This window comes from Oncorhynchus tshawytscha, linkage group LG16 (genome assembly GCF_018296145.1).
Source record: "Oncorhynchus tshawytscha isolate Ot180627B linkage group LG16, Otsh_v2.0, whole genome shotgun sequence".
In the NCBI taxonomy this organism is placed as follows: domain Eukaryota; kingdom Metazoa; phylum Chordata; class Actinopteri; order Salmoniformes; family Salmonidae; genus Oncorhynchus; species Oncorhynchus tshawytscha.
The window spans coordinates 20798990-20822626 of record NC_056444.1 but is presented as its reverse complement, the minus strand read 5'-3'; the positions used below and the strand labels follow the sequence as shown (position 1 = coordinate 20822626).

General features: G+C 43.4%; 2 protein-coding genes across 2 annotated transcripts in view; one reads left to right on the top strand and one right to left on the bottom strand.

Moving 5' to 3' along the window:
* The window catches only part of abcc13 (ATP-binding cassette, sub-family C (CFTR/MRP), member 13), a 14276-nt gene extending 5568 nt beyond the window's left edge, over nucleotides 1–8708 (top strand). Inside the window, exons 13-20 of the mRNA XM_042298948.1 lie at nucleotides 83–237; nucleotides 339–494; nucleotides 2195–2385; nucleotides 2491–2713; nucleotides 6067–6198; nucleotides 6302–6627; nucleotides 7031–7225; nucleotides 7373–8708. Of these exons, the coding sequence (XP_042154882.1) occupies nucleotides 83–237; nucleotides 339–494; nucleotides 2195–2385; nucleotides 2491–2713; nucleotides 6067–6198; nucleotides 6302–6627; nucleotides 7031–7225; nucleotides 7373–7499 (1505 nt within the window). The 3' untranslated portion in view covers nucleotides 7500–8708. The remainder of the gene's footprint in view (nucleotides 1–82; nucleotides 238–338; nucleotides 495–2194; nucleotides 2386–2490; nucleotides 2714–6066; nucleotides 6199–6301; nucleotides 6628–7030; nucleotides 7226–7372) is intronic.
* On the bottom strand, nucleotides 8708–23637 carry LOC112234915 (chondrolectin). Its single transcript, XM_024403232.2, has 8 exons — nucleotides 23154–23637; nucleotides 15006–15181; nucleotides 14649–14842; nucleotides 14388–14545; nucleotides 13742–13792; nucleotides 13524–13610; nucleotides 13240–13336; nucleotides 8708–10378 (listed from the first exon to the last, which is right to left on the bottom strand). Exons 1-8 carry the CDS (start codon nucleotides 23251–23253, stop codon nucleotides 10294–10296), a joined length of 948 nt encoding a protein of 315 aa, XP_024259000.1. The 5' UTR covers nucleotides 23254–23637; the 3' UTR covers nucleotides 8708–10293.

Here is a 23637-nt window from a genome sequence, read left to right as displayed (position 1 = left end):
TGTGTGTGTGTGTGTGTGTGTGTGTGTGTGTGTGTGTGTGTGTGTGTGCCTACTGTCTAACTCGAGAGCGTGTGTATTTCAGCTCTGTCCGTGTGCTGTGTAGCATTAGCAGTCACTGGTGGTTCTCTGAAGGCGTCTGCCAGTCTCCACTCTGAGCTGCTCTTTGCTCAGCTCCGCCTTCCTCTCAGATTCTACCAGATCACGCCCTCTTCTCTGGTCCTGCGCAGCCTATCACAGGTGAGAGAGGATCTATAAGCAATGACATTATGGCCCTAATTTTTATAAAAATGTATAGAAAATAGGTTAAAATGTATCTCTGTCTGTCTCTCTCTCTGAAGGAGATGTACGTGATTGACGAGCTTGTCCCCGCCAACCTCCTCTCCTGGCTCTCCTGTTGGCTGCAGGTGTTTGTGACAGTGCTGCTGATTGGCTACATCTCCCCTCTCTTCATCCTGATAGTCCCGGTGCTGACTTACCTCTTCCTCACAATACAGGTACAGTATAGCATGTAATGGTATGGTATAAAATGTAATGGTATGGTATAACATGTAATGGTATGGTATAACATGTAATGGTATGGTATAACATGTAATGGTATAGTATAACATGTAATGGTATAACATGTAATGGTATGGTATAACATGTAATGGTATAAAATGTAACGAACGGTATGATATAAAATGTAATGGTATAACATGTAATGGTATGGTATAACATGTAATGGTATAACATGTAATGGTATAACATGTAATGGTATAACATGGTATAACATGTAATGGTATGGTATAACATGTAATGGTATAAAATGTAACGAACGGTATGATATAAAATGTAATGGTATAACATGTAATGGTATGGTATAACATGTAATGGTATAACATGTAATGGTATAACATGTAATGGTATAACATGGTATTACATGTAATGGTATGATATAACATGTAATGGTATGATATACCATGGTATGGTATAACATGTAATGGTATAACATGTAATGGTATAACATGGTATTACATGTAATGGTATGATATAAAATGTAACGGTATGATATAACATGTAATGGTATTACATGTAATGGTATTATATAACATGTAATGGTATGGTATAACATGTAATGGTATTATATAACATGTAATGGTATGGTATAACATGTAATGGTATGGTATAACATGTAATGGTATGGTATAAAATGTAACGGTATGATATAACATGTAATGGTATTACATGTAATGGTATTATATAACATGTAATGGTATGGTATAACATGTAATGGTATGGTATAAAATGTAACGAATGGTATGATATAAAATGTAATGGTATAACATGTAATGGTATAACATGTAATTGTATGGTATAAAATGTAACGGTATGATATAACATGTAATGGTATTACATGTAATGGTATTATATAACATGTAATGGTATGGTATAACATGTAATGGTATTATATAACATGTAATGGTATAACATGTAATGGTATTATATAACATGTAATGGTATGGTATTACATGTAATGGTATGATATAACATGTAATGGTATAATTTGTAATGGTATGTAATGGTATAATTTATAACATGTAATGGTAGAATTTGTTCTACTGTATTATTGACTATATGTTTTGTTTATTCCATGTGTAACTCTGTGTTGTTGTTATGTGTCGATTTGCTACGTTTTATCTTGGCCAGGTCGCAGTTGCAAATGAGAACTTGTTCTCAACTAGCCTACCTGGTTAAATAAAGGTGAAATAAAAAATAAAAATAACATGTAATGGTATAACATGTAATGGTATGGTATTACATGTAACGGTATGATATAAAATGTAATGGTATGATATAACATGTAATGGTATTACATAACATGTAATGGTATAACATGTAATGGTATGGTATTACATGTAATTGTATGGTATAACATGTAATGGTATGGTATAAAATGTTTTTGATGCCTTTCGTCTGTCTATATGCTGTAAGTACATTCCTGTCCACTAGATGGAGTAATCACATCACTGACTCACTGATCTGCTTTAGTTTCTGTAAGAAACACATGGAGACAGAGTTATGTTACTCGGCAAACTGCATTTTTCTCTTATACTCGCCTTCTGTTCTTCCATTTCTCTCCTCCATCTATCTATCTATCTATCTATCTATCTATCTATCTATCTATCTATCTATCCTCTCTCTCTCTCTCTCTCAGTCATACTACAGGTCAGTCTCGGGTCAGGTGAGGAGGATGGTTTCAGACTCTGCCTCCTCTCTCTCATCCCTCCTTTCTGAGTCACACAGGGATGAGGTCACCAGTGGTAGTCATGATGACCCCTTGACCCGTTGCTATGGTGCCCTCAACGAGCACCTGGTGTGTCGCTACAACTGCATTTTATTGGACAGGTTAGAGGACAGGACCCTTTACACACAAACACATCCACATAACTCATACATATTACAAACACAGAAAAAGTGTGTGTTAATAAAATGTTATCTCTCTCTCTCTAGGTGGGTATCAGTGTGGTTGGATGCCTTTGCAGGACTGGTTCTGTTCCTGGTCTCTGTGACTCTACTGGACTCTGAGGTAGACCCCAGTACTGTAGGACTGGTCCTGACTTACACCCTCAGCCTGAGAGAGGTTCTTCATCTCCTGGTCCAAGCAAGCTGTGGCGTAGAGAGCAGTGCTGGTGCCATCCAGAAGATGGACCAACATGCACACATGGAGAGAGAGGTAGGCTACAGAGTAGAGAGAGAGGTAGGCTACAGAGTAGAGAGAGAGGTAGGCTACAGAGTAGAGAGAGAGGTAGGCTACAGAGTAGAGAGAGAGAGAGAGAGGTAGGCTACAGAGAGAGAGAGAGAGAGAGGTAGGCTACAGGGTAGAGAGAGAGAGAGAGTAGGCTACAGGCTAGAGAGAGAGAGTAGAGAGAGAGAGAGGTAGGCTACAGAGTAGAGAGAGAGAGGTAGGCTACAGGGTAGAGAGAGAGGTAGGCTACAGGGAGAGAGAGAGAGAGAGAGGTAGGCTACAGAGAGAGAGAGAGAGAGAGAGGTAGGCTACAGAGTAGAGAGAGAGAGAGAGGTAGGCTAAAGAGAGAGAGAGAGAGAGAGAGGTAGGCTACAGAGTAGAGAGAGAGAGAGAAAGAGGTAGGCTACAGGTAGAGAGAGAGAGAGAGGTAGGCTACAGAGTAGAGAGAGAGAGAGAGGTAGGCTACAGAGTAGAGAGAGAGAGAGGTAGGCTAAAGAGTAGAGAGAGAGAGAGAGGTAGGCTACAGAGTAGAGAGAGAGAGAGAGGTAGGCTAAAGAGTAGAGAGAGAGAGAGAGGTAGGCTACAGAGTAGAGAGAGAGAGAGAGGTAGGCTACAGAGTAGAGAGAGAGAGAGAGGTAGGCTAAAGAGTAGAGAGAGAGAGAGAGGTAGGCTACAGAGTAGAGAGAGAGAGAAAGAGGTAGGCTACAGAGTAGAGAGAGAGAGAGAGGTAGGCAACAGAGTAGAGAGAGAGAGAGAGGTAGGCTACAGAGTAGAGAGAGAGAAAGAGGTAGGCTACAGAGTAGAGAGAGAGAAAGAGGTAGGCTACAGAGTAGAGAGAGAGAGAGGTAGGCTACAGAGTAGAGAGAGAGAGAGAGGTAGGCTACAGAGTAGAGAGAGAGAAAGAGGTAGGCTACAGAGTAGAGAGAGAGAAAGAGGTAGGCTACAGAGTAGAGAGAGAAAGAGGTAGGCTACAGAGTAGAGAGAGAGAGAGAGGTAGGCTACAGAGTAGAGAGAGAGAGAGAGAGGTAGGCTACAGAGTAGAGAGAGAGAGAGAGAGGTAGGCTAAAGAGTACAGAGAGAGAGAGAAAGAGGTAGGCTACCGGGTAGAGAGAGAGAGGTAGAGAGAGAGAGGTAGGCTACAGAGTAGAGAGAGAGAGAGGGAGAGAGGTAGGCTACAGAGTAGTAGAGAGAGAGAAAGAGGTAGGCTACCGGGTAGAGAGAGAGAGGTAGGCTACAGAGTAGAGAGAGAGAGAGAGGTAGGCTACAGAGTAGAGAGAGAGAGAAAGGTAGGCTACCGAGTAGAGAGAGAAAGAGAGAGAAAGAGGTAGGCTACAGGGTAAAGAGAGAGAAAGAGGTAGGCTACCGAGTAGAGAGAGAGAAAGAGGTAGGCTACAGGGTAGAGAGAGAGAAAGAGGTAGGCTACCGAGTAGGAGAGAGAGAAAGAGGTAGGCTACAGGATAGAGAGAGAGAGAAAGAGGTAGGCTACAGAGTAGAGAGAAAGAGGTAGGCTACAGAGAGATACAGCACTGTAGGCTAAACAGAGTAGAGAGGACAGAGGTAGGCACTGTTATGGGTAGAGAGAGAGAGAAAGATAGGCACTGTTAGGGTAAAGAGAGAGAGACACAGTAGGCTACAGAGTAGAGAAAGATGGTAGGCTAAACAGAGTAGAGAGAGAGACACAGATACAGCAGAGTTATGGATTAAACAGAGTAGAGAGAGGACACAGATACAGCACTGTTATGGAGGTAGGCAGATACAGCACTGTTAGTTAACTGTCACAGATACAGCACTGTTATGGTATTAAACAGAGTAGAGGGAGGACACAGATACAGCACTGTTATGGTATTAAACAGAGTAGAGAGAGGACACAGATACAGCACTGTTATGGTATTAAACAGAGTAGAGAGAGGACACAGATACAGCACTGTTATGGTATTAAACAGAGTAGAGAGAGGACACAGATACAGCACGGTTATGGTATTAAACAGAGTAGAGAGAGGACACAGATACAGCACTGTTATGGTATTAAACAGAGTAGAGAGAGGACACAGATACAGCACTGTTATGGTATTAAACAGAGTAGAGAGAGGACACAGATACAGCACTGTTATGGTATTAAACAGAGTAGAGAGAGGACACAGATACAGCACTGTTATGGTATTAAACAGAGTAGAGAGAGGACACAGATACAGCACTGTTATGGTATTAAACAGAGTAGAGAGAGGACACAGATACAGCACTGTTATGGTATTAAACAGAGTAGAGAGAGGACACAGATACAGATATTCAGTACCAGTCAAGAGTTTGGACACACCTACTCATTCAAAGGTTTTTCTTTATTTTTACTATTTTCTACATTGGAATCATGTAGTAACCAAAAAAGTGTTAAACAAATCAAAATATATTTTATAGTCTTCAAAGTAGCCACCCTTTGCCTTGATGGCAGCTTTGCATACTCTTGGCATTCTCTCAAACAGCTTCACCTGGAATGCAACAGTCTTGAAGGAGTTCCCACATATGCTGAGCACTTGTTGGCTGCTTTTCCTTCACTCTGCGGTCCAACTCATCCCAAACCATCTCAACTGGGTTGAGGTCTGGTGATTGTGGAGGCCAGGTCATCTGATGCAGCACTCCATCACTCTATGTATTGGTCAAATAGCCCTGACACAGACTGGAAGTGTGTTGGGTCATTGACGTCTTGAAAAACAAATGATAGTACCACTAATCGCAAACCAGATGGGATGGTGTATCACTGCATAATGCTCTAATGGACATATCCTCTACCTGCAGCAGAGGTACCTCTGGGTCTTCCTTTCCTGCGGCGGTCCTCATGAGAGACAGTTTCATCATAGCGAAGAAATGTTCAAAGTTCTTGACATTTTTCGCATTTACTGACCTACATGTCTTAAAGTAATGATGAACTGTCATTCCTCTTTGCTTATTTGAGCTGTTCTTGCCATAATATGGACTTGGTATTTACCAAACAGGGCTATCTTCTGTATACCACCCCTACCTTGTCACAACACAACTGATTGGCTCAAATGCATTAAGAAGGAAAGAAATTCCACAAATTAACTTTTACAAGGCACAGCTGTTAATTGAAATAGCTGTCATCAAGGCAAAGGGTGGCTGCTTTGAAGAATCTCAAATATAAAATATATTTTGATTAACATTTTTTTTGGTTATACATGATTCCATGTGTTATTTCATAGTTGATGTCTTAACTGTTATTCTACAATGTAGAAAATAGTACAAACAAAGAAAAACCCTTGAATGAGTAGGTGTGTCCAAACTTTTGACAAGTACTGTATATCACTCCCTCTCTTCTCTTCCTCTCTCAGCCCCCCTGGTCTGTGCCCTGTAGAGCACCCCCTAGCTGGCCAAAGGAGGGAGTGGTGGAGTTCAGGAGCTATGAGACGGAGCTTAACCCATCACCCGCTGAACTGTCTTTTTGCACCCGGACCAGAGAGAAGGTTTGTGTGTGAGCCTTGATTCTCTGTGTGTGTTTGTGTGTACTTTGCTGTAGGTGTGTGAATGTGTACATGTATATACTACTATGTTTATGTTACTCTACAGGTTGGTGTGGTGAGCAGATCAGGAGCAGAGCTGGACGCCATAACCAGTTCTCTCTTCCGATTGGTGGAAGGCCGAAGGGGCGTGTTGATGATTGACGGGGTGGACATCTCTAGTGTGGGACTCCATGACCTTCGCAGCCGGTTGGCGGTCATAGCTCGGGTTCCAACTCTGTTCTCCTGTTCACTGCGCTCCAACCTGGACCCCTGGGGTTGCCATGGGGATGCCCAGGTGTGGCAGGCACTGGAGAGGTGCCACCTGAAGGAAAGGGTCAGCTTGCTGCCAGGACAGCTCCTCTACCCACTACAACACGGAGGGGCCGGGCTCAGGTAGGTATCAGACAGCTGTAGACAGGTACAGGTGTGAGAGAGAGACAGGTACAGGTGTGAGAGAGAGACAGGTACAGGTGTGAGAGAGAGACAGGTACAGGTGTGAGAGAGAGAGAGAGAGAGAGAGAGAGAGAGGTGAGAGAGAGAGAGAGAGAGAGAGAGTGAGAGAGAGAGAGAGAGAGAGAGAGAGAGAGAGAGAGAGAGAGAGAGAGAGAGAGAGAGAGAGAGGGGTGTAGACTAAAATAGTAATGGCTGGAATGGAATCAAATGTGGTTTCCATATGTTTGATAAGTTCCATTTATTCCATTCCAGCCATTACAATGTGCCTGTCCTCCTATAGCTCCTCCCACCAGCCTCAGTCCGTAAACCTCTGCAACGTCTGCAACTCCCTCTCCCTCTCCAGCTCCAGTGAGAGGAGGCTGCTGTGCGTGTGTCGTGCCCTGTTGAAGGGCTGTGTTGTCCTGGTAGTGGAGGACCCTGTTCCCCCTGTAGACGTCCACACTGAGAGGCTGCTCCAGAGCATCATACACACACACTTCTCCCACTGCACCGGGCTGTATCTAACACAGAACCCTGGGAACGTCACACACACTGACAGGTGAAGGTTACTGAGATCTGTGTTCCTCTGTGGGATTTGTGTTCTGTCATTTCATCTTATAAGAAGAGATTAATGTTGCTCACTTTTTTCCATATGCTTGACCAGTCGTATTTCTCTTTCCCCCTCCTTCTCTCCCTGCCTCTCCAGGGTGTTGGTGTTAGATGGGGGACGTGTGGCTGAGTTTGACTGCGCCTCTGCTCTCCTCCGGGGGGAGGCACTGTTCTCCCAGCTGCTCTCTGAGACACATAGAAACCAAGACACAGAAGAAGAGTGAAGAATGAGGGTGGAAGTTGGTATTAGGAACAGAACTAGGATCATTTTACCCATGATCATAATGATGCTGGACTAGCTGTTTGAGTTTGCTCAGTTGTTTGAAGCATGGGGTTTCAACACCAGAGTAATAACACCAGAGTAATAACACCAGAGTTGTGGGTTTCAACACCAGAGTAATAACACCAGAGTTGTGTGACACTCTGGATAAAAGCATCTGCTAAATGACCATATTATTATATTACCATGTGTTAAGTGCCCCTCGTAAGAGGATCCTAAAGGGCTATACATTGTGATGAGGTTACTTACCTCATCCTCTACCAGCAGCGTCCATCTTGGCTCAATGGGGCTATCTGGTTGCCGTGACTGTGATGCTTTTGCAATATGGTCAATGTGAAACTGAGTTATAGAGGAACCGCATGGACTGTGGCCAGGGCTTTAAGTGTACTCAGACTATGTGGTGATACAGGATCAATACTAAAAGTACAACAAATACAGCACAGTAAGCACAGCACTCAATACATACAGCAAGTTTATCTCAATGACTGACACCAGCACATCAAACTACTGCCTGGACTACAGACTCTCTCTCTGTGTCTCTCTTCCAACCCCCTTCTCTTAATTTATCTTTCATTTCTCTCTCTCTCTCTGTCTCTCTCTCTGTCTCTCTCTCTGTCTCTCTCTCCCTCTCCCAACTGCCCTTCTCTTAATTTGTTTGATCTCTCGCTCCCGGTTAGGCATAAATCTGTTCTGATTGAAGAGGGCTTTTATTGACCAGGATTATCTGTCCAGCTCTGTATCTACTGTTACGGGTACATTCAGGCTTGGCCAGTACTGGCCATACAAAATCTGTACAATGTATACAAAATGTATTGTGTCCTTTTGAACTCATTCTGATGATACATGATCAATTGTAACTGATCATCGGTGTGTGTGTGTGTGTGTTTCTAATGAACATCAAATGTTGAAGGTTCTATTTTCTTAATTCTACCCTGAGCTTTAAAATGCAGTGATTACTCATATCTATAATTACCAGAACCTCCGTGTGTGTGTGCTCTTGTTGAAGCACAGGACTGATAAGTTTAATTGGCAGGCTAATCACTTTAACAAAGTACGACTGATAACTGACTGGGGTAACCCACACACACTCTTCAGTGTGTGCGTGCGTGTCATGTCTCATCATCGAAAATGCACAATAAACACAGACGTCAATGAATCACATAAAGCTTTTTTATTGAGTTATCTCATCACAAAACCAGATATGGGTGAAAAAGGTATCTTTCAGTTTCTACAAGGCTCTTTATAAACTCTGTTTTCATCTCTGGCTGTGGGTAGACATGCTAGCAGGACAGTGACTGCATCACAACGCTGAGTACAAAACACGCCACTTCTTAACAACACATTCACACACAGGCTCCAAAACGTACCACACCATCACCAGAACCTAGTCTCATATATGTACCACTGATCTACTGTATGTGTTTCTAGAACCTCTAGAACCTAATGTATAATGTACAACACTCCATCCAACACATACACACTGAAATATACACAAATCCCTTATTAAGACCTTGTTCAATGGTTGAGCGTGCTACACGTGTGTTTGCCTTTGAAAGAAAACACATGGAGTACACTCATATATTCCATCATATAAAAGCAATAACATGGGACATCGGAGGATAAGTTGAGATGTATGGCATGTATCAATATTTAGCCAGGTGGATAATCTCTCACATTAGACAATGCTTATACGGAATATAAAATATAACATTGTAGACCATGTAACATGCACAAAACTGCACTTACAGTATTCATATCAGGCGGTGATAAATATTGGATAAATACTGACTGTTTCATCCATGAGATATTTACTGGCATTCAATTAGATTGGATCATGGAAATCGTTTTTTTTTTCAGGACATTTAGGAAAGTCATTTAGCTGACTGATCTGTCTGAGACATAGCTCCCCGGTGAGAGAACAGAGAGTTAAGCTAGTACTAAACCCTGAACAACGGGAAGCAGATCAAACAACACACTTCAATTTCCATTTTAAAGTCCTATTTCCCTATTTTCCCCCTCCCTGCCTCTTTCCCTCTCTCTTTTTATCTTTTATTCACTTTCCCTTAAATGTTCCTCTTTTCCCCCACTCCCTCCCCTCCCCGCTCTCCCTCCTCTCTTACGCCTCGCTGTGTGCTGCTCTTCAGGAGTGAATCTGTGTGATGTGTTAAGTGGCTCTGACCCTATTCCTGGTCACAGGGGATGGTTCAATTCCTTGTTTTATCAGGGTCCCCCTCGCACCACCCTTAATTACTGATAGTTAATTACTTCCTCTGTTTGGAACCAATTAGTGTAACACACACACACACACATTAGTGTACACACAAGGTAGCATGCTCACACTCACACATGCGTACAGACACTGGGATTCCAGCAGAAACTCCCTGGCAACAGCAGCAGGTATACCTTGATATCAGCAGCAGTAGGTTTACCTTGATATCAGATATCAGACGAGGATTGCCAAATTATCCATTAAGTCGTTTCATTTTTGTTTGCAGGAACACATTAACAGGAGGACAGGACAGGAGGGGTGGAGGGGAGGAGAAAGGAAATAAGGAAAAACTAAACAGTGGTGGAGACATGAACAAATTGAACAAAGGAAATGCAGAAGAGGAGAGCAGGTCATTGGTTGAGGTGGATAGTAAGATGTATTTGGAACAAGGATAGTATGAGGGAAAGAGAGGTAACATTCAGTTACTTCTGCCTAATCTGTTTATCTTGTTTGTGATGTAACCTGCCATTCATACTTCCATGCTGTCTGTCTTGGGTGTCTTGGAGATCCAGAGCGTTGATTGGTGGTTAACACTGGTTTTGGTCCGTGGTTTGCTTTATGAAATAAAAACAATGGAAACAGAATGAACAATAGTAGAACAAAACTAAATTAGAACAGTAGAACCACAGATGAATCGTAAAACAAGACTGTGTGTACGTGTGTGTGTTAAACACGAGAGCTGTTGCTCACACAAACACTTCTGTGCCAGCCATACCCAGCGATAAAACTCTGGATCCTTGCCTACTCATAACTCCTCATAACTCATATTTCCTCCGATCGCGTTTGTTGTGTTGTAAGTTCAAGTGTGTCGCCTGTTGTAAAGGAGAGACCTCGCACGTGCTAGGGTCATGGCTAGAAGGGCCATGACCCTAGCGTCAAATCAGATTAACATCAGATTGGACTTTTTTGTAGCAGGTTAGAAACATTTACGGAGCAGGTTAGAATAATTAACGAAGCAGGTTAGAATAATTAACATAGCAGGTTAGGAGAATTTAATGTAGCAGGTTAGGAGAATTAGGTTAAATGCAAAACATTTCAACTTTTGACTTGATCCCTTCTAGCCGTGTTAGGGCTTTGGGATTGTTTCAGGAAGAATTCTACTGCGGCGGGCAGGAGTCAGAGGCGTGTAGATTCCCTCTCAGTTCCCCAGATATCGGAAATATGTTAAAAACCACTGGTGGAAAAAGTACCCAATTGTCATAGTTGAGTAAAAGTAAAGACACCTTAAAAGAAAATGACTCAAGTAAAAGTGAAAGTCACCCAGTAAAATACTACTTGAGTAAAAATCTAAAGTATTTGGTTTAAATATACTTAAGTATCAAATGTAAATGTAATTGCTAAAATATACATAAGTATCAAAAGTAAAAGTATAAATCAATTCAAATTCCTTATATTAAGCAAACAAGACAGCACAATTTTCTTGTTTTAATTTACGGATAGCCAGAGGCACACTCCAACACTCAGACATCATTTACAGATAGCCAGGGGAACACTCCAACACTCAGACATCATTTACAGATAGCCAGAGGAACACTCCAACACTCAGACATCATTTACAGATAGCCAGAGGAACACTCCATCACTCAGACATCATTTACAGATAGCCAGAGGAACACTCCATCACTCAGACATCATTTACAGATAGCCAGAGGCACACTCCAACACTCAGACATCATTTACAGATAGCCAGAGGCACACTCCAACACTCAGACATCATTTACAGATAGCCAGAGGCACACTCCAACACTCAGACATCATTTACAGATAGCCAGAGGCACACTCCAACACTCAGACATCATTTACAGATGGCCAGGGGATCACTCCAACACTCAGACATTAATTTACAGACAGCCAGAGGCACACTCCAACACTCAGACATCATTTACAGATGGCCAGAGGCACACTCCAACACTCAGACATCATTTACAGATAGCCAGAGGCACACTCCAACACTCAGACATCATTTACAGATAGCCAGAGGCACACTCCAACACTCAGACATCATTTACAGATGGCCAGGGATCACTCCAACACTCAGACATCATTTACAGACAGCCAGAGGAACACTCCAACACTCAGACATCATTTACAGATGGCCAGAGGCACACTCCAACACTCAGACATCATTTACAGATGGCCAGGGGATCACTCCAACACTCAGACATTAATTTACAGACAGCCAGAGGCACACTCCAACACTCAGACATCATTTACAGATGGCCAGAGGCACACTCCAACACTCAGACATTAATTTGCAAATGAAGAATTGTGTTTAATGAGCGTTTGTGTTTAATGAGTCCGCCAGATCAGAGGCAGTAGGGATGACCAAGGAAGTAGGGATGACCAAGGAAGTAGGGATGACCAAGGAAGTAGGGATGACCAAGGAAGTAGGGATGACCAAGGAAGTTCTCTTGATAAGTGTGTCAATTAGACAATTGTCCTGTCCTTCTAAGCATTCAAAATGTAAGTACTTTTGGGTGTAAAAAAAATTCAACATTTGGATGTAGTGAAGTAAAAAAATTAAGTTGGCAAAAATATAAATAGTAAAGTACAGATACCCCCAAAAATGACTGAAGTAGTTCTTTCAAGTACTTTTACTTCAAGTACTTTACACCACTTTTAAATACACATCAAATCAGACGGACAGCGATACTAAACTGGATAAATAATAAAAAAATAAGTTGCTGCCCAATCAAGGCAGAGGAGAGCTGGGAGTGTCTATATAGGAGATGTAAAGTCACAGTAGTGGGGTAGGGAGGTTGGTTGGCATACAATGTGCTGGAGTTGCACTTTGGTTATTGTAGGAACACCATCGACGGGCCCAGCTATCGACCCAGTAATCATAGACTTTGTTACCCTATCTGTTGCCAGAGTAGGGTAACACACGCACACACACACACATCGCCTACACACAATCACAATAATAATTAATGACAGAGGGCTGAGCCAGTGGCCAGGGCTGTTATGCTAAATGACTCTTTGCTAACAAGGCGTCCTTGTGTTATGCCAGTGATTATGACTGAGTAAGCACTGTTCTTACCAAACAATTACAGCCCAGACCCATCCATCACAGCACAGGGACGGGGGGACTGGACCCATCCATTAGTGGATGAACAGGGGGGGTAGGGTTCAGAGATTGAGCTGTTTCTCTGATTAATTTTGAGTATGCCAATTCAAGGAATTTAAAAAAGAGAGTTGATGGGAGTGTAAGTGTGATTGAAAATGAGAGAAAGAGGAGTATACAGTATAAGAGAATATTATACGATTGGTTTGTATGAGGATCATAGATTGATATTTTAGTGAAGTTGTTATCAGTAAGGCAGTACTGGGGACTCCGGGGACTTAGTGTGTTCAGTTGTGTTGTAAACATAGGGAGTTGTAGTTTTTGTTGTTGCAGTGGTATGTCGTGTCTCACCTCTTACTAAACATCTGGAAACAGCAAGTCCCAGAAGCCACCAGGATGAGCAGCAGCAGAGGGATGGTGGGGATGATTACATAAACCAGCAGCATACCTATAGAAGGAGGATAGAGCAGAGATGGAGCTCCAGAGAGGCTATTTCAGTAATTACACTCTATTTAAACACTGTCTTACATTCCATATCATCGCTACACCACGTCTCACTTTCTGGTGTCCTGCCATACCATTTACTTGTCTCAACTCCCTGTCTCACCTCCACCTGTCTCACCTCCACCTCTCACCTGAGGATCCAGCTATGACTACGTGTGGGGCGTCGTCCTCACTTGGTCCGGATTGTTTGACCTCATCTGCCTGCACCACCGCCACATCTGGGACGGACACACAAAGATACTAAATCAAAAAGAGATGTACTAACTGATACCCTCATGCAGTCAACCATGCTGACCTCCAGGAGTGGGGCTGATGTGGCCAGGCTATGCCCCAGTGTGTGCCTCCTCACCTGGGTCACGAGCTCCAGGCCTGTCCCCCTGCTCCTTCCCCAGACGGCTCTCTGGATCAACATCAGAATTAGAAAAAACTTGATTAAACAAAACTGATATGCATTTCTGTTAGTGTAATGTTTTACCAGGCTAAAACACAATTGGATCGCAATTGGATATCACAAAATTGGGAGAAAAAAATACATACATAATAATAATAATAATTTAAAAATATATATATATAACAACCTTTTAAAAGGGAAACGTATAGAACACTCCACAAAACACACAGAACTCATCTCATCTGCCGTGACATTTGTGTACCTGTGTGATGCTGCGTACCTGTGTGATGCTGCGTACCTGTGTGATGCTGCGTACCTGTGTGATGCTGCGTACCTGTGTGATGCTGATTACCTGTGTGATGCTGCGTACCTGTGTGATGCTGAGTACCTGTGTGATGCTGCGTACCTGTGTGATGCTGTGTACCTGTGTGATCCTGCGTACCCGTGTGATGCTGCGTACCTGTGTGATGCTGCCTACCTGTGTGATGCTGATTACCTGTGTGATGCTGTGTAACTGTGTGATGCTGCGTACCTGTGTGATGCTGAGTACCTGTGTGATGCTGCGTACCTGTGTGATGCTGTGTACCTGTGTGATGCTACGTACCTGGTTCGTACTTGCAGATGAAGTTGTGCTTCATGTTGCACCTGTCATCATTCCACTGGTACATGTAGGCCCCGCCCAGCCCGTGGAGCGCTGTAGGCTGGTGGTACATCACTACACACGCCTCCCCTCCGCACGACGGCTCGTCAAAATACCAGTTCCTAACACACACAATCACACACAATAATACACATATTCAAATTAAAACACAGACATACACAAAAGCCTCACCAAAGTAACAGTTGCTGTGTGAAACATACACACCTGAATTGGGACACACTCCCATCAGTCCAGAGGTAGAGGTCAGGACAGGAGGCGAAGCCGCCATTTTCCTGTGTGTGTTCTCCTTCTGTCCTCATCAGCCCGATCCAGAAATCACCGTCTGCTATTCCTCCATTACCGGTACCTGCTCCTTCCCCAGTTTCTGTCCCTGCTCCTGTTGAGGAGGTCCGAAGCTCCTGTAAGAAATAATATATATATTGTAAGTATATTATAAGTAAATAAGAAATATATTAGCAAGTTCATGATTGGAGCACTTTGAGGTGTTTTTGGTGTTGTTGTTTGTACTGTCACACACACTAGTGCAAACGCACACACACACACACACACACACACACTGACCTGTAGCAGGTGTTCTATGTGTCTCTGCTCCGCAGCGCTCTCTACACTCAACAACGACCCTCCGTCCATCTCACATGCCTTTCTGGCCTCGCTGAATGCAATCCGGCTGGTCATTTCCCGGAAGTAGGCGATCTTATAGCATGGATGCTCCTCCCCTCCCTGACACACCGTCTGACCTGGAGGCAAATGAGATCATCAATCTATCCATTGATTGCATGTAGGGCTCGCACAATTACCTTCTAACCATGTAACCGACGGTTATGGATGAAGATCGGAATGCCACCCCCCCCTGCATCAGCAGCACACATAGAAATATAATGAATAGAAGGGTCTTGGAACCTCTGGCTAATTGACTGGTAAAATCATGGTTACACTCGAAATTGCTGCCTGGTATTGTGATGCAAAAATTTTCATGGGAATGTTATAAGGCTGTGACGGTCATGAAACTTTGTTAGCCGGTGATTGTCAAGCAAATAACTGCCGGTCTCAAGGTAATTGACATAAATACATTTAGCATCTCCTTACTTCCATGCCTACAAGCCTACAAGCCACTGATGCAGACCGTTGGAACATCTACATTTAAAAAAAAAAGTATAATAAATCCATTTAAAATAGCCTACACCATCACAATAAATCCATGACTTATTTTAGACAGGTCTAAAAAAAATAAGACATTAAGAAAATGTAGTCTATTTCAGATTAACAGAATAGCATACTCTGAGTTGTCCTTATGTTAGGCCCTAATCTGGCTATGCCATATGGCTGTGGGCTACACTAGTTCATTTAGTAAACAAGATTTGCTTAGAATTCCGTGGCATTGTTTTATATTATTTTATAGTACGAAGAATACAATAGCTGAATAAAATAAAAATAATATTTTCTCCAAAGGATTTGAGGGAGTGCACACATGCGGCTATTCTTTGTGGAGCAGTTAAAAAAGAAACAGGTTCTCCTATCTGCTTAATTTAGAGTTACGCTGGGCTATATGTTTAGATTTGAATACATTCTAAGGCTGCATGATGTGACTCTAATGATGATTTGAAAAAAGTTGCATGAAAGGCATGAGCTTTGCTTTGTTTTTTTTGTGCAGCCTGTACACACTTCATCAGTCTCTCATTCACATTTAGACAAACACTTGATAATGCCTAGAATTTCCCGGCTGCATCCCGTTTGCTTGGCCGTAATGCCCCCTAAAAAAATATATGCCTTTTGCGGCCAGTAGCCATTGTGCCCTTGGGCCAAATCTAATAATTATAATTCCCTTCTCCCGGCTGCGTGCTCCGAAGCAGCTCTCACTCACATGGCTGTCTGAGATTCTTATTCTTATTAGCCAATGCCCATCACATGATCGGGTCCTTCTCACGGGCTACAAGTGAAGACGCACATGTGTGCGTTTTTTTGGCCAATTCCGAGGCGCATATTGAAGATATTGGAAGAACTGTCCACATTTCCTTTGTCAGCCAACAAGATGAGTAGGCCTAACAGACACCAAAAGCACTAGCCTATGTCAATCTACTATCCACCGTAGTACAAAGAGTTGACCTATTCTATTCTGTGCGAGAAATAAATATTCCAAGCATAGTCTGGGACAGTTGTGGGATGGGAGAGATCCCAAATTAATACAATCACTAGCATCAAAAAACATTTTAAAAGCAATGAGGCTGATGCAACGGATCAGAACTATTAGCTTAAAATGTTCATAAACTATGAGGCTATTTCTTCAGATTATAAATGCAGCAATGTGCATACAGGAAAGCTCAAATGTTCCAAAATGCAATCAATTAGCGGGAAAACACAAATCTCAAAAGTGACCGCAAATGCGATTATGCATGTAAGGCTTTTATTATAAAGATGTATTTTTATGGTGAAAATGATCTTCCCCAAACTTGAAACTCACGCCCCTTGTAAAGCGGATTAATGTGCTTAATTTTAAGAAGTTGTTTGGCCACTTTAGTTGTGATACAAACCTTTTCAAAACATATAGGCCTGACCTCCTGGGTGACGCCCGTTCTAAGGCACTGCATCACAGTGCTAGCTGAGCCACCAGAGACTCTGGATTCGAGCCCAGGCTCTGACGCAGCCGGCCGCGACCGGGAGGTCTATGGGGCAACGCAAAATTGGCCCAGCGTCGTCAAGGGTTAGGGAGGGTTTGGCCGGTAGGGATATCCTTGTCTCATTGCGCACTAGCGACTCCTGTGGCAGGCAAGGCACAGTGCACGCTGACCAGTTGGCCAGGTGTACGGTGTTTCCTCCGACACATTGGTGCGGCTGGCTTCCGGGTTGGATGCACACGGTGTTAAGAAGCAGTGCGGCTTGGTTGGGTTGTGTTTTGGAGGTCGTACGGGAGTTGTAGCGATGAGACAAGACAGTAACTACTAACAATTGGATGCCACGAAATTGGGGAGAAAAAGGGGGTAAAACATTTTAAATACACAAACAAAACATATAGGGGGGTGATGCACTGTTTTTTGTCTTACTGCACACAAACTGGGCATCATTCACAAGTGATAGGCTAATATTGTCACCCATCAGACTATTCTTGTTTTAATATATACTAAATAATATACTATATACACATATATTAAATAGTATATGTGTGAAATTAGTTTTGATTTATCCGGAGGCTGCATTCATTGTAGCTGGGGATTTTAACAAGGATAATCTGAAAACAAGACTCCCTAAATTTTATCAGCATATCGATTGCGCAACCAGGGGTGGAAAGACCCAGGATCATTGTTACTCTAACTTCCGCGACACATATAAGGCCCTGCCCCGCCCCCCTTTCGGAAAAGCTGACCACGACTCCATTTTGTTGATCCCTGCCTACAGACAGAAACTAAAACAAGAAGCTCCCAAGCTGAGGTCTGTCCAACGCTGGTCCGACCAAGCTGACTCCACACTCCAAGACTGCTTCCATCACGTGGACTGGGAGATGTTTCGTATTGCGTCAGACAACAACATTGACGAATACGCTGATTCGGTGTGCGAGTTCATTAGAACGTGCGTTGAAGATGTCGTTCCCATAGCAACGATTAAAACATTCCCTAACCAGAAACCTTGGATTGATGGCAGCATTCGTGTGAAACTGAAGGCACGAACCACTGCTTTTAATCAGGGCAAGGTGTCTGGTAACATGACTGAATACAAACAGTGCAGCTATTCCCTCCGCAAGGCTATCAAACAAGCTAAGCGCCAGTACAGAGACAAAGTAGAATCTCAATTCAACGGCTCAGACACAAGAGGCATGTGGCAGGGTCTACAGTCAATCACGGACTACAGGAAGAAACCCAGCCCAGTCACGGACCAGGATGTCTTGCTCCCAGGCAGACTAAATAACTTTTTGCCCGCTTTGAGGACAATACAGTGCCACTGACACAGCCTGCAACGAAAACATGCGGTCTCTCCTTCACTGCAGCCGAAGTGAGTAAGACATTTAAACGTGTTAACCCTCGCAAGGCTGCAGGCCCAGACGGCATCCCCAGCCGCGCCCTCAGAGCATGCGCAGACCAGCTGGCCGGTGTGTTTACGGACATATTCAATCAATCCCTATACCAGTCTGCTGTTCCCACATGCTTCAAGAGGGCCACCATTGTTCCTGTTCCCAAGAAAGCTAAGGTAACTGAGCTAAACGACTACCGCCCGTAGCACTCACATCCGTCATCATGAAGTGCTTTGAGAGACTAGTCAAGGACCATATCACCTCCACCCTACCTGACACCCTTGACCCACTCCAATTTGCTTACCGCCCAAATAGGTCCACAGACGATGCAATCTCAACCACACTGCACACTGCCCTAACCCATCTGGACAAGAGGAATACCTATGTGAGAATGCTGTTCATCGACTACAGCTCGGCATTCAACACCATAGTACCCTCCAAGCTCGTCATCAAGCTCGAGACCCTGGGTCTCGACCCCGCCCTGTGCAACTGGGTTCTGAACTTCCTGACGGGCCGCCCCAGGTGGTGAGGGTAGGCAACAACATCTCCTCCCCGCTGATCCTCAACACTGGGGCCCCACAAGGGTGCGTTCTGAGCCCTCTCCTGTACTCCCTGTTCACCCACGACTGCGTGGCCATGCACGCCTCAAACTCAATCATCAAGTTTGCGGACGACACAACAGTGGTAGGAAAATAAGTGTGGTGTCAGGAAAATAACCTCACACTCAACGTCAACAAAACTAAGGAGATGATTGTGGACTTCAGGAAACAGCAGAGATTTAGAATGGACCATTATCATGCACCTGTCTCAAAACGGGAAGGGGGAAAAATACATGTCATATAAGCATTTAAATAGTGAATGGAGGATGCTTTTTCTGTGGTTTATTTTCATTTCAGCCAGGTATATGCCCGAGTGATTAGAAGGATAATAGAGTGCTGAGTACCAGGCAGTTAGCAAGTTTGATAGGCTATAAAAGACCTTCAGCAGCATCAGAGCTTGGAGAAGCCAAATTACCGTGACTAAACGGTCACATGGAATTTGACTGCCGTCATGACTCATGACCGCTGGCGTGGTGGTAATACTGTCACCGCAACAGCCCTAGAATGTTTATTCAGATGATGTTAACGTATGTGGCACAGGCCATAGAATGTATTTTTTGTAATGTTACTTGAGTTGAATCAACAAATCACAGCACATATTGATGGGTACACTTCCTGCTTTTTCTTCCTGCTTTTACTTCCTACTCTGCTCAACGCAATGGCCACCAGTCCACTCACTATGCTATCACTGACTCGAATGGGGACGCCCGTTCCGTTCCTTCTATTCCTATGGCAGCACATGCAGTCAGGACTTGGAGGAGAGCCGAAAATGTGCGTCTTCAAAAAATAAGTATATTCAAACGATTATTACAGTGACCGCAGTCACTTGGCTGACCAATTACCGTCATACTAAATTCCATCACCGTCACAGCCCTAATTGTAAGTAGACAATTTACATAAGGTTTGATTAATTAATCAATGAACAATTATGTCAAATCCATCTGTGTCAGTTGTATGCAATAGGAGTCAATTTAAGCATCTACTGTATGCCGGTAATCTAATGTGGACAGACTACGTAACATATATGGTAGTAATTTACGTGAGATTTTCAGTTCAGTATGCCAGTAATACAGCCAATGCCATCAAGTAATGGTGCCACCACCGTTTCAAAATCAAGTTACTTCCTTGAACTCTCTTCTCATTCCTGTGGCCGTGGCTGTGTTTGTCTTTTCCTCCCTCCATCTATCTGACAAACCATCCATCATCTAATCAGTGATCATTAAATCCACCATACTACTGTATCTACACCCAATCAGCCCCTCCGCCGGTCAGTACATCCATCAACCAGTCCACAAATTAACCAACCCACCTGTCAATCAACCAGTCCACAAATCAACCAACACACCTGTCAATCAACCACCTCACCAAACAACTGATTTATCAATCTATAAATCAGTTCATATTAGTGATAACTACACCTCAGTGACTCTCTGTTGATCTTAAGAAGCGGTTTGAAGGTCTTCAGTGAATGCAAACATCTCCATTGAACTTATCAGTTGTACACAATCCCTCGACCCCCTCCCACACACACACCCTTAACGACTCTTGGCTTCCCGCCAAAAGGATGTGGTCATCGCATTCGCATCCTCTCAGTCCCTTAGAATTTACCATCAAACTTTCCTAGTGTGGTCAATATCCTCTGTCAATCAGGAAGTGTCTCTAGCTAACTGACTGTAGTAACAGGGCTGCTGATCACACTGTAGGCTGGAGGCCCACTTCTAGAACAGCCTTGTTACCGCTCACAAACAGACTTTTACTGGATGTGTTCACACACTGATATGACATTTACAGTAAGCAGCAGTCATGCTGTACTGTACTTATACACAAACACAGAGTAGACACACCCACAAACACAGAGTAGACATGTGTACTTTCACAAGTATGCACGCACACAGGTACACACATACACACGAATATAATCTCACACATGCAGCACACAATATCCAGCATTATAAAGCTGTGCTCTATGATGGCAGTTAAGTAGGTGAAAAGTGGAGGATCTGGCCAAGATTCTGGACTGACTCATAAAAACCATGTGTGTGTGTACACGAATGTGTGTGTGTGTGTGTCTGTGTGTGTGTGTGTGTGTGTGTGTGTGTGTGTGTGTGTGTGTGTGTGTGTGTGTGTGTGTGTGTGTGTGTGTGTGTGTGTGTGTGTGTGTGTGTGTGTGTGTGTGTGAGTGTGAGTGTGATGCATGCATGCGTGCATCAGTGAATAATACCAGTGATTAATACACAGGCAGTTAAAGAGGCCTAATAATAACATTAGCAGTGTGGCCAGGAGGTACTTTAAATGATTGGCTGCCTGGTCTAGATCAGATCTGCACTATCATCACTTTGGAACCCAGTAATGGTACCGTGGCGCACAGACGACCAACAGACTCAGCATTTTCACCTCCTTTCTCTCTTTCTTCCTCTCTTTGTTCATTCCCTCCATCCATCCTGCCTCATCTTCCTGTTCTGATACCTCAAAATTATTCTTCTCAACCCAAAGCGTCATCGTTTTCCTTTCTCCCTTTCTTTCTTCCTCTCTCTCTCTCTCCTTCATTCATTTGTTCCCTCTATCCGGCCTCCTCTGCTCTGATTCCTCAGATCCACATTTTCATCAGTTCTTCCCTTTCTTTTCCTCTAACAGCCTCCTCTTCCTTCACCTCCTCCTTCACCTCTTCCTTCACCTCCTCCTTCACCCCTTCTTTCACCTCCTCCTTCACCTCTTCCTTCACCTCCTCCTTCACCTTTTCCTTCACCTCCTCCTTCACCCCCTCCTTCACCTCCTCCTTCACCTCTTCCTTCACCGCTTCCTTCACCTCCTCCTTCACCTCTTCCTTCACCTCTTCCTTCACCTCTTCCTTCACCTCTTCCTTCACCTCTTCCTTCACCTCCTCCTTCACCTCCTCCTTCACCTCCTCCTTCACCTCTTCCTTCACCTCGTCCTTCACCTCCTCCTTCACCTCCTCCTTCACCTCCTCCTTCACCTCCTCCTTCACCTCTTCCTTCACCTCCTCCTTCACCTCTTCCTTCACCGCCTTCACCTCTTCCTTTACCTGCCTTCACCTCTTCCTCTGTTTCTCTCCTTCATCCCCCATCCCCTTTTCATCCTCTGCACTTTCCCTATATCTTGGAACATCAACCCCTCTCTCTCACTGATTCTCCCTCTGTCACTGTCTTCTCCCTCCTCTGTGCCACTTTTTCAGTTTATTTAGACTAAATCACATAGTAAAGACATTTTAGGTTAAAGAGGGGCATATCTCACCACTAATGAAATAAAAGTTGTCCACTCTCCCCTCACTCTCTCCATCTGTCATCTGTCAACTTTAAAACTCTCTCTCTCTCTCTTCGCTCTCTCTCTACAGTATGTAACAGATTTGAATGCAAACATATTAAGTCAGCTGCCTGCCCTATGACACCGATGGCCCTGACACATGTAGAATAGCAGTCTGATGTAAATCATAGATATTCCTACATTTAGTCACAGAGGGAAGGAACAAAAAAATAGACTCAATCTTTACAGTCAATAAAACCAATAAATCCAGTTTCCAGGGTAAACAAACTCTAACAGGCTCACACACATTCATACACATGTATGAAAGCAAGCACATGCACACATGTGACACACCTCATCATCTGTAACTGTAGCAAGGCAATAAAAGCTCAACTGAAGCAGTTAACATGTAATTACATTTTTGACATGAAGGAATAGAAAACATGATTCCATGTGGAGAAAATGTTTTTTTGTCTCAGATAACCTAATCTTATAGATTGATTTATATTTTCCAATCCTAACAAAATTCACAAATGTCCATCAAATTTTAATGATGATGATGATGGTGGTGGTGGTTATGATGATGATGATGATGATGATGAGCCATAGGCCTATAACTTTAACCTAGTCACAAAAGGTAACATTTTACTGGTAGTTTATGGTTGAGATTATTGTTTGATGAGAATGGTTAAGGAATTATTATTTGATTATTCTTATCTTGAAGATAACAGAAATACAACCAATATTCAAATGTTATTATTATATAACGCTTATTTGTTTTATACGATCATTGAAAGTGGACCAATATGTGAAAAACTGACCGTAAAAGTTATCACATCATCAACTTACCACTGACAACTCTTGCGCCGTGACCGCTGGAGGCCATGACCATCACTCCGCATAGAACTCTCAGGATATTCTGCTCCGCGCTCTTCTTCGATGATTTCATACTTGACAGAGAAAAAGAGCTTTGAAATAAAAATGGTATTGTAAAAATAAAAAAGCTCCTTCTCTCACATCAGAGTTCACCGGTCTACTGCCAGTTTGTTGACTGCGACTCTGCTCTCAGTCTCCGGTCTCTGCTGTTGTCATGGTTTCCACCCAAATTTCCGGTTTTTACTTTTCAGTGAGCGAGATGCTCTAATGGGATTCGTACCGGCACCCTCACGCGCTCGAGGACCGGAAAATGTTCTAAAAACGGGGGCTCGCCTCGTGAAGACAGCCCACCAGAGACAGTGAAACAGCGAAAGTGGCTCCCACAGGCGCGTTTATTGATCCCCTTCCCTTTCCTTCTCTCGTTGCTGAGTCCCTCTGCAACTGATCGACCACACAC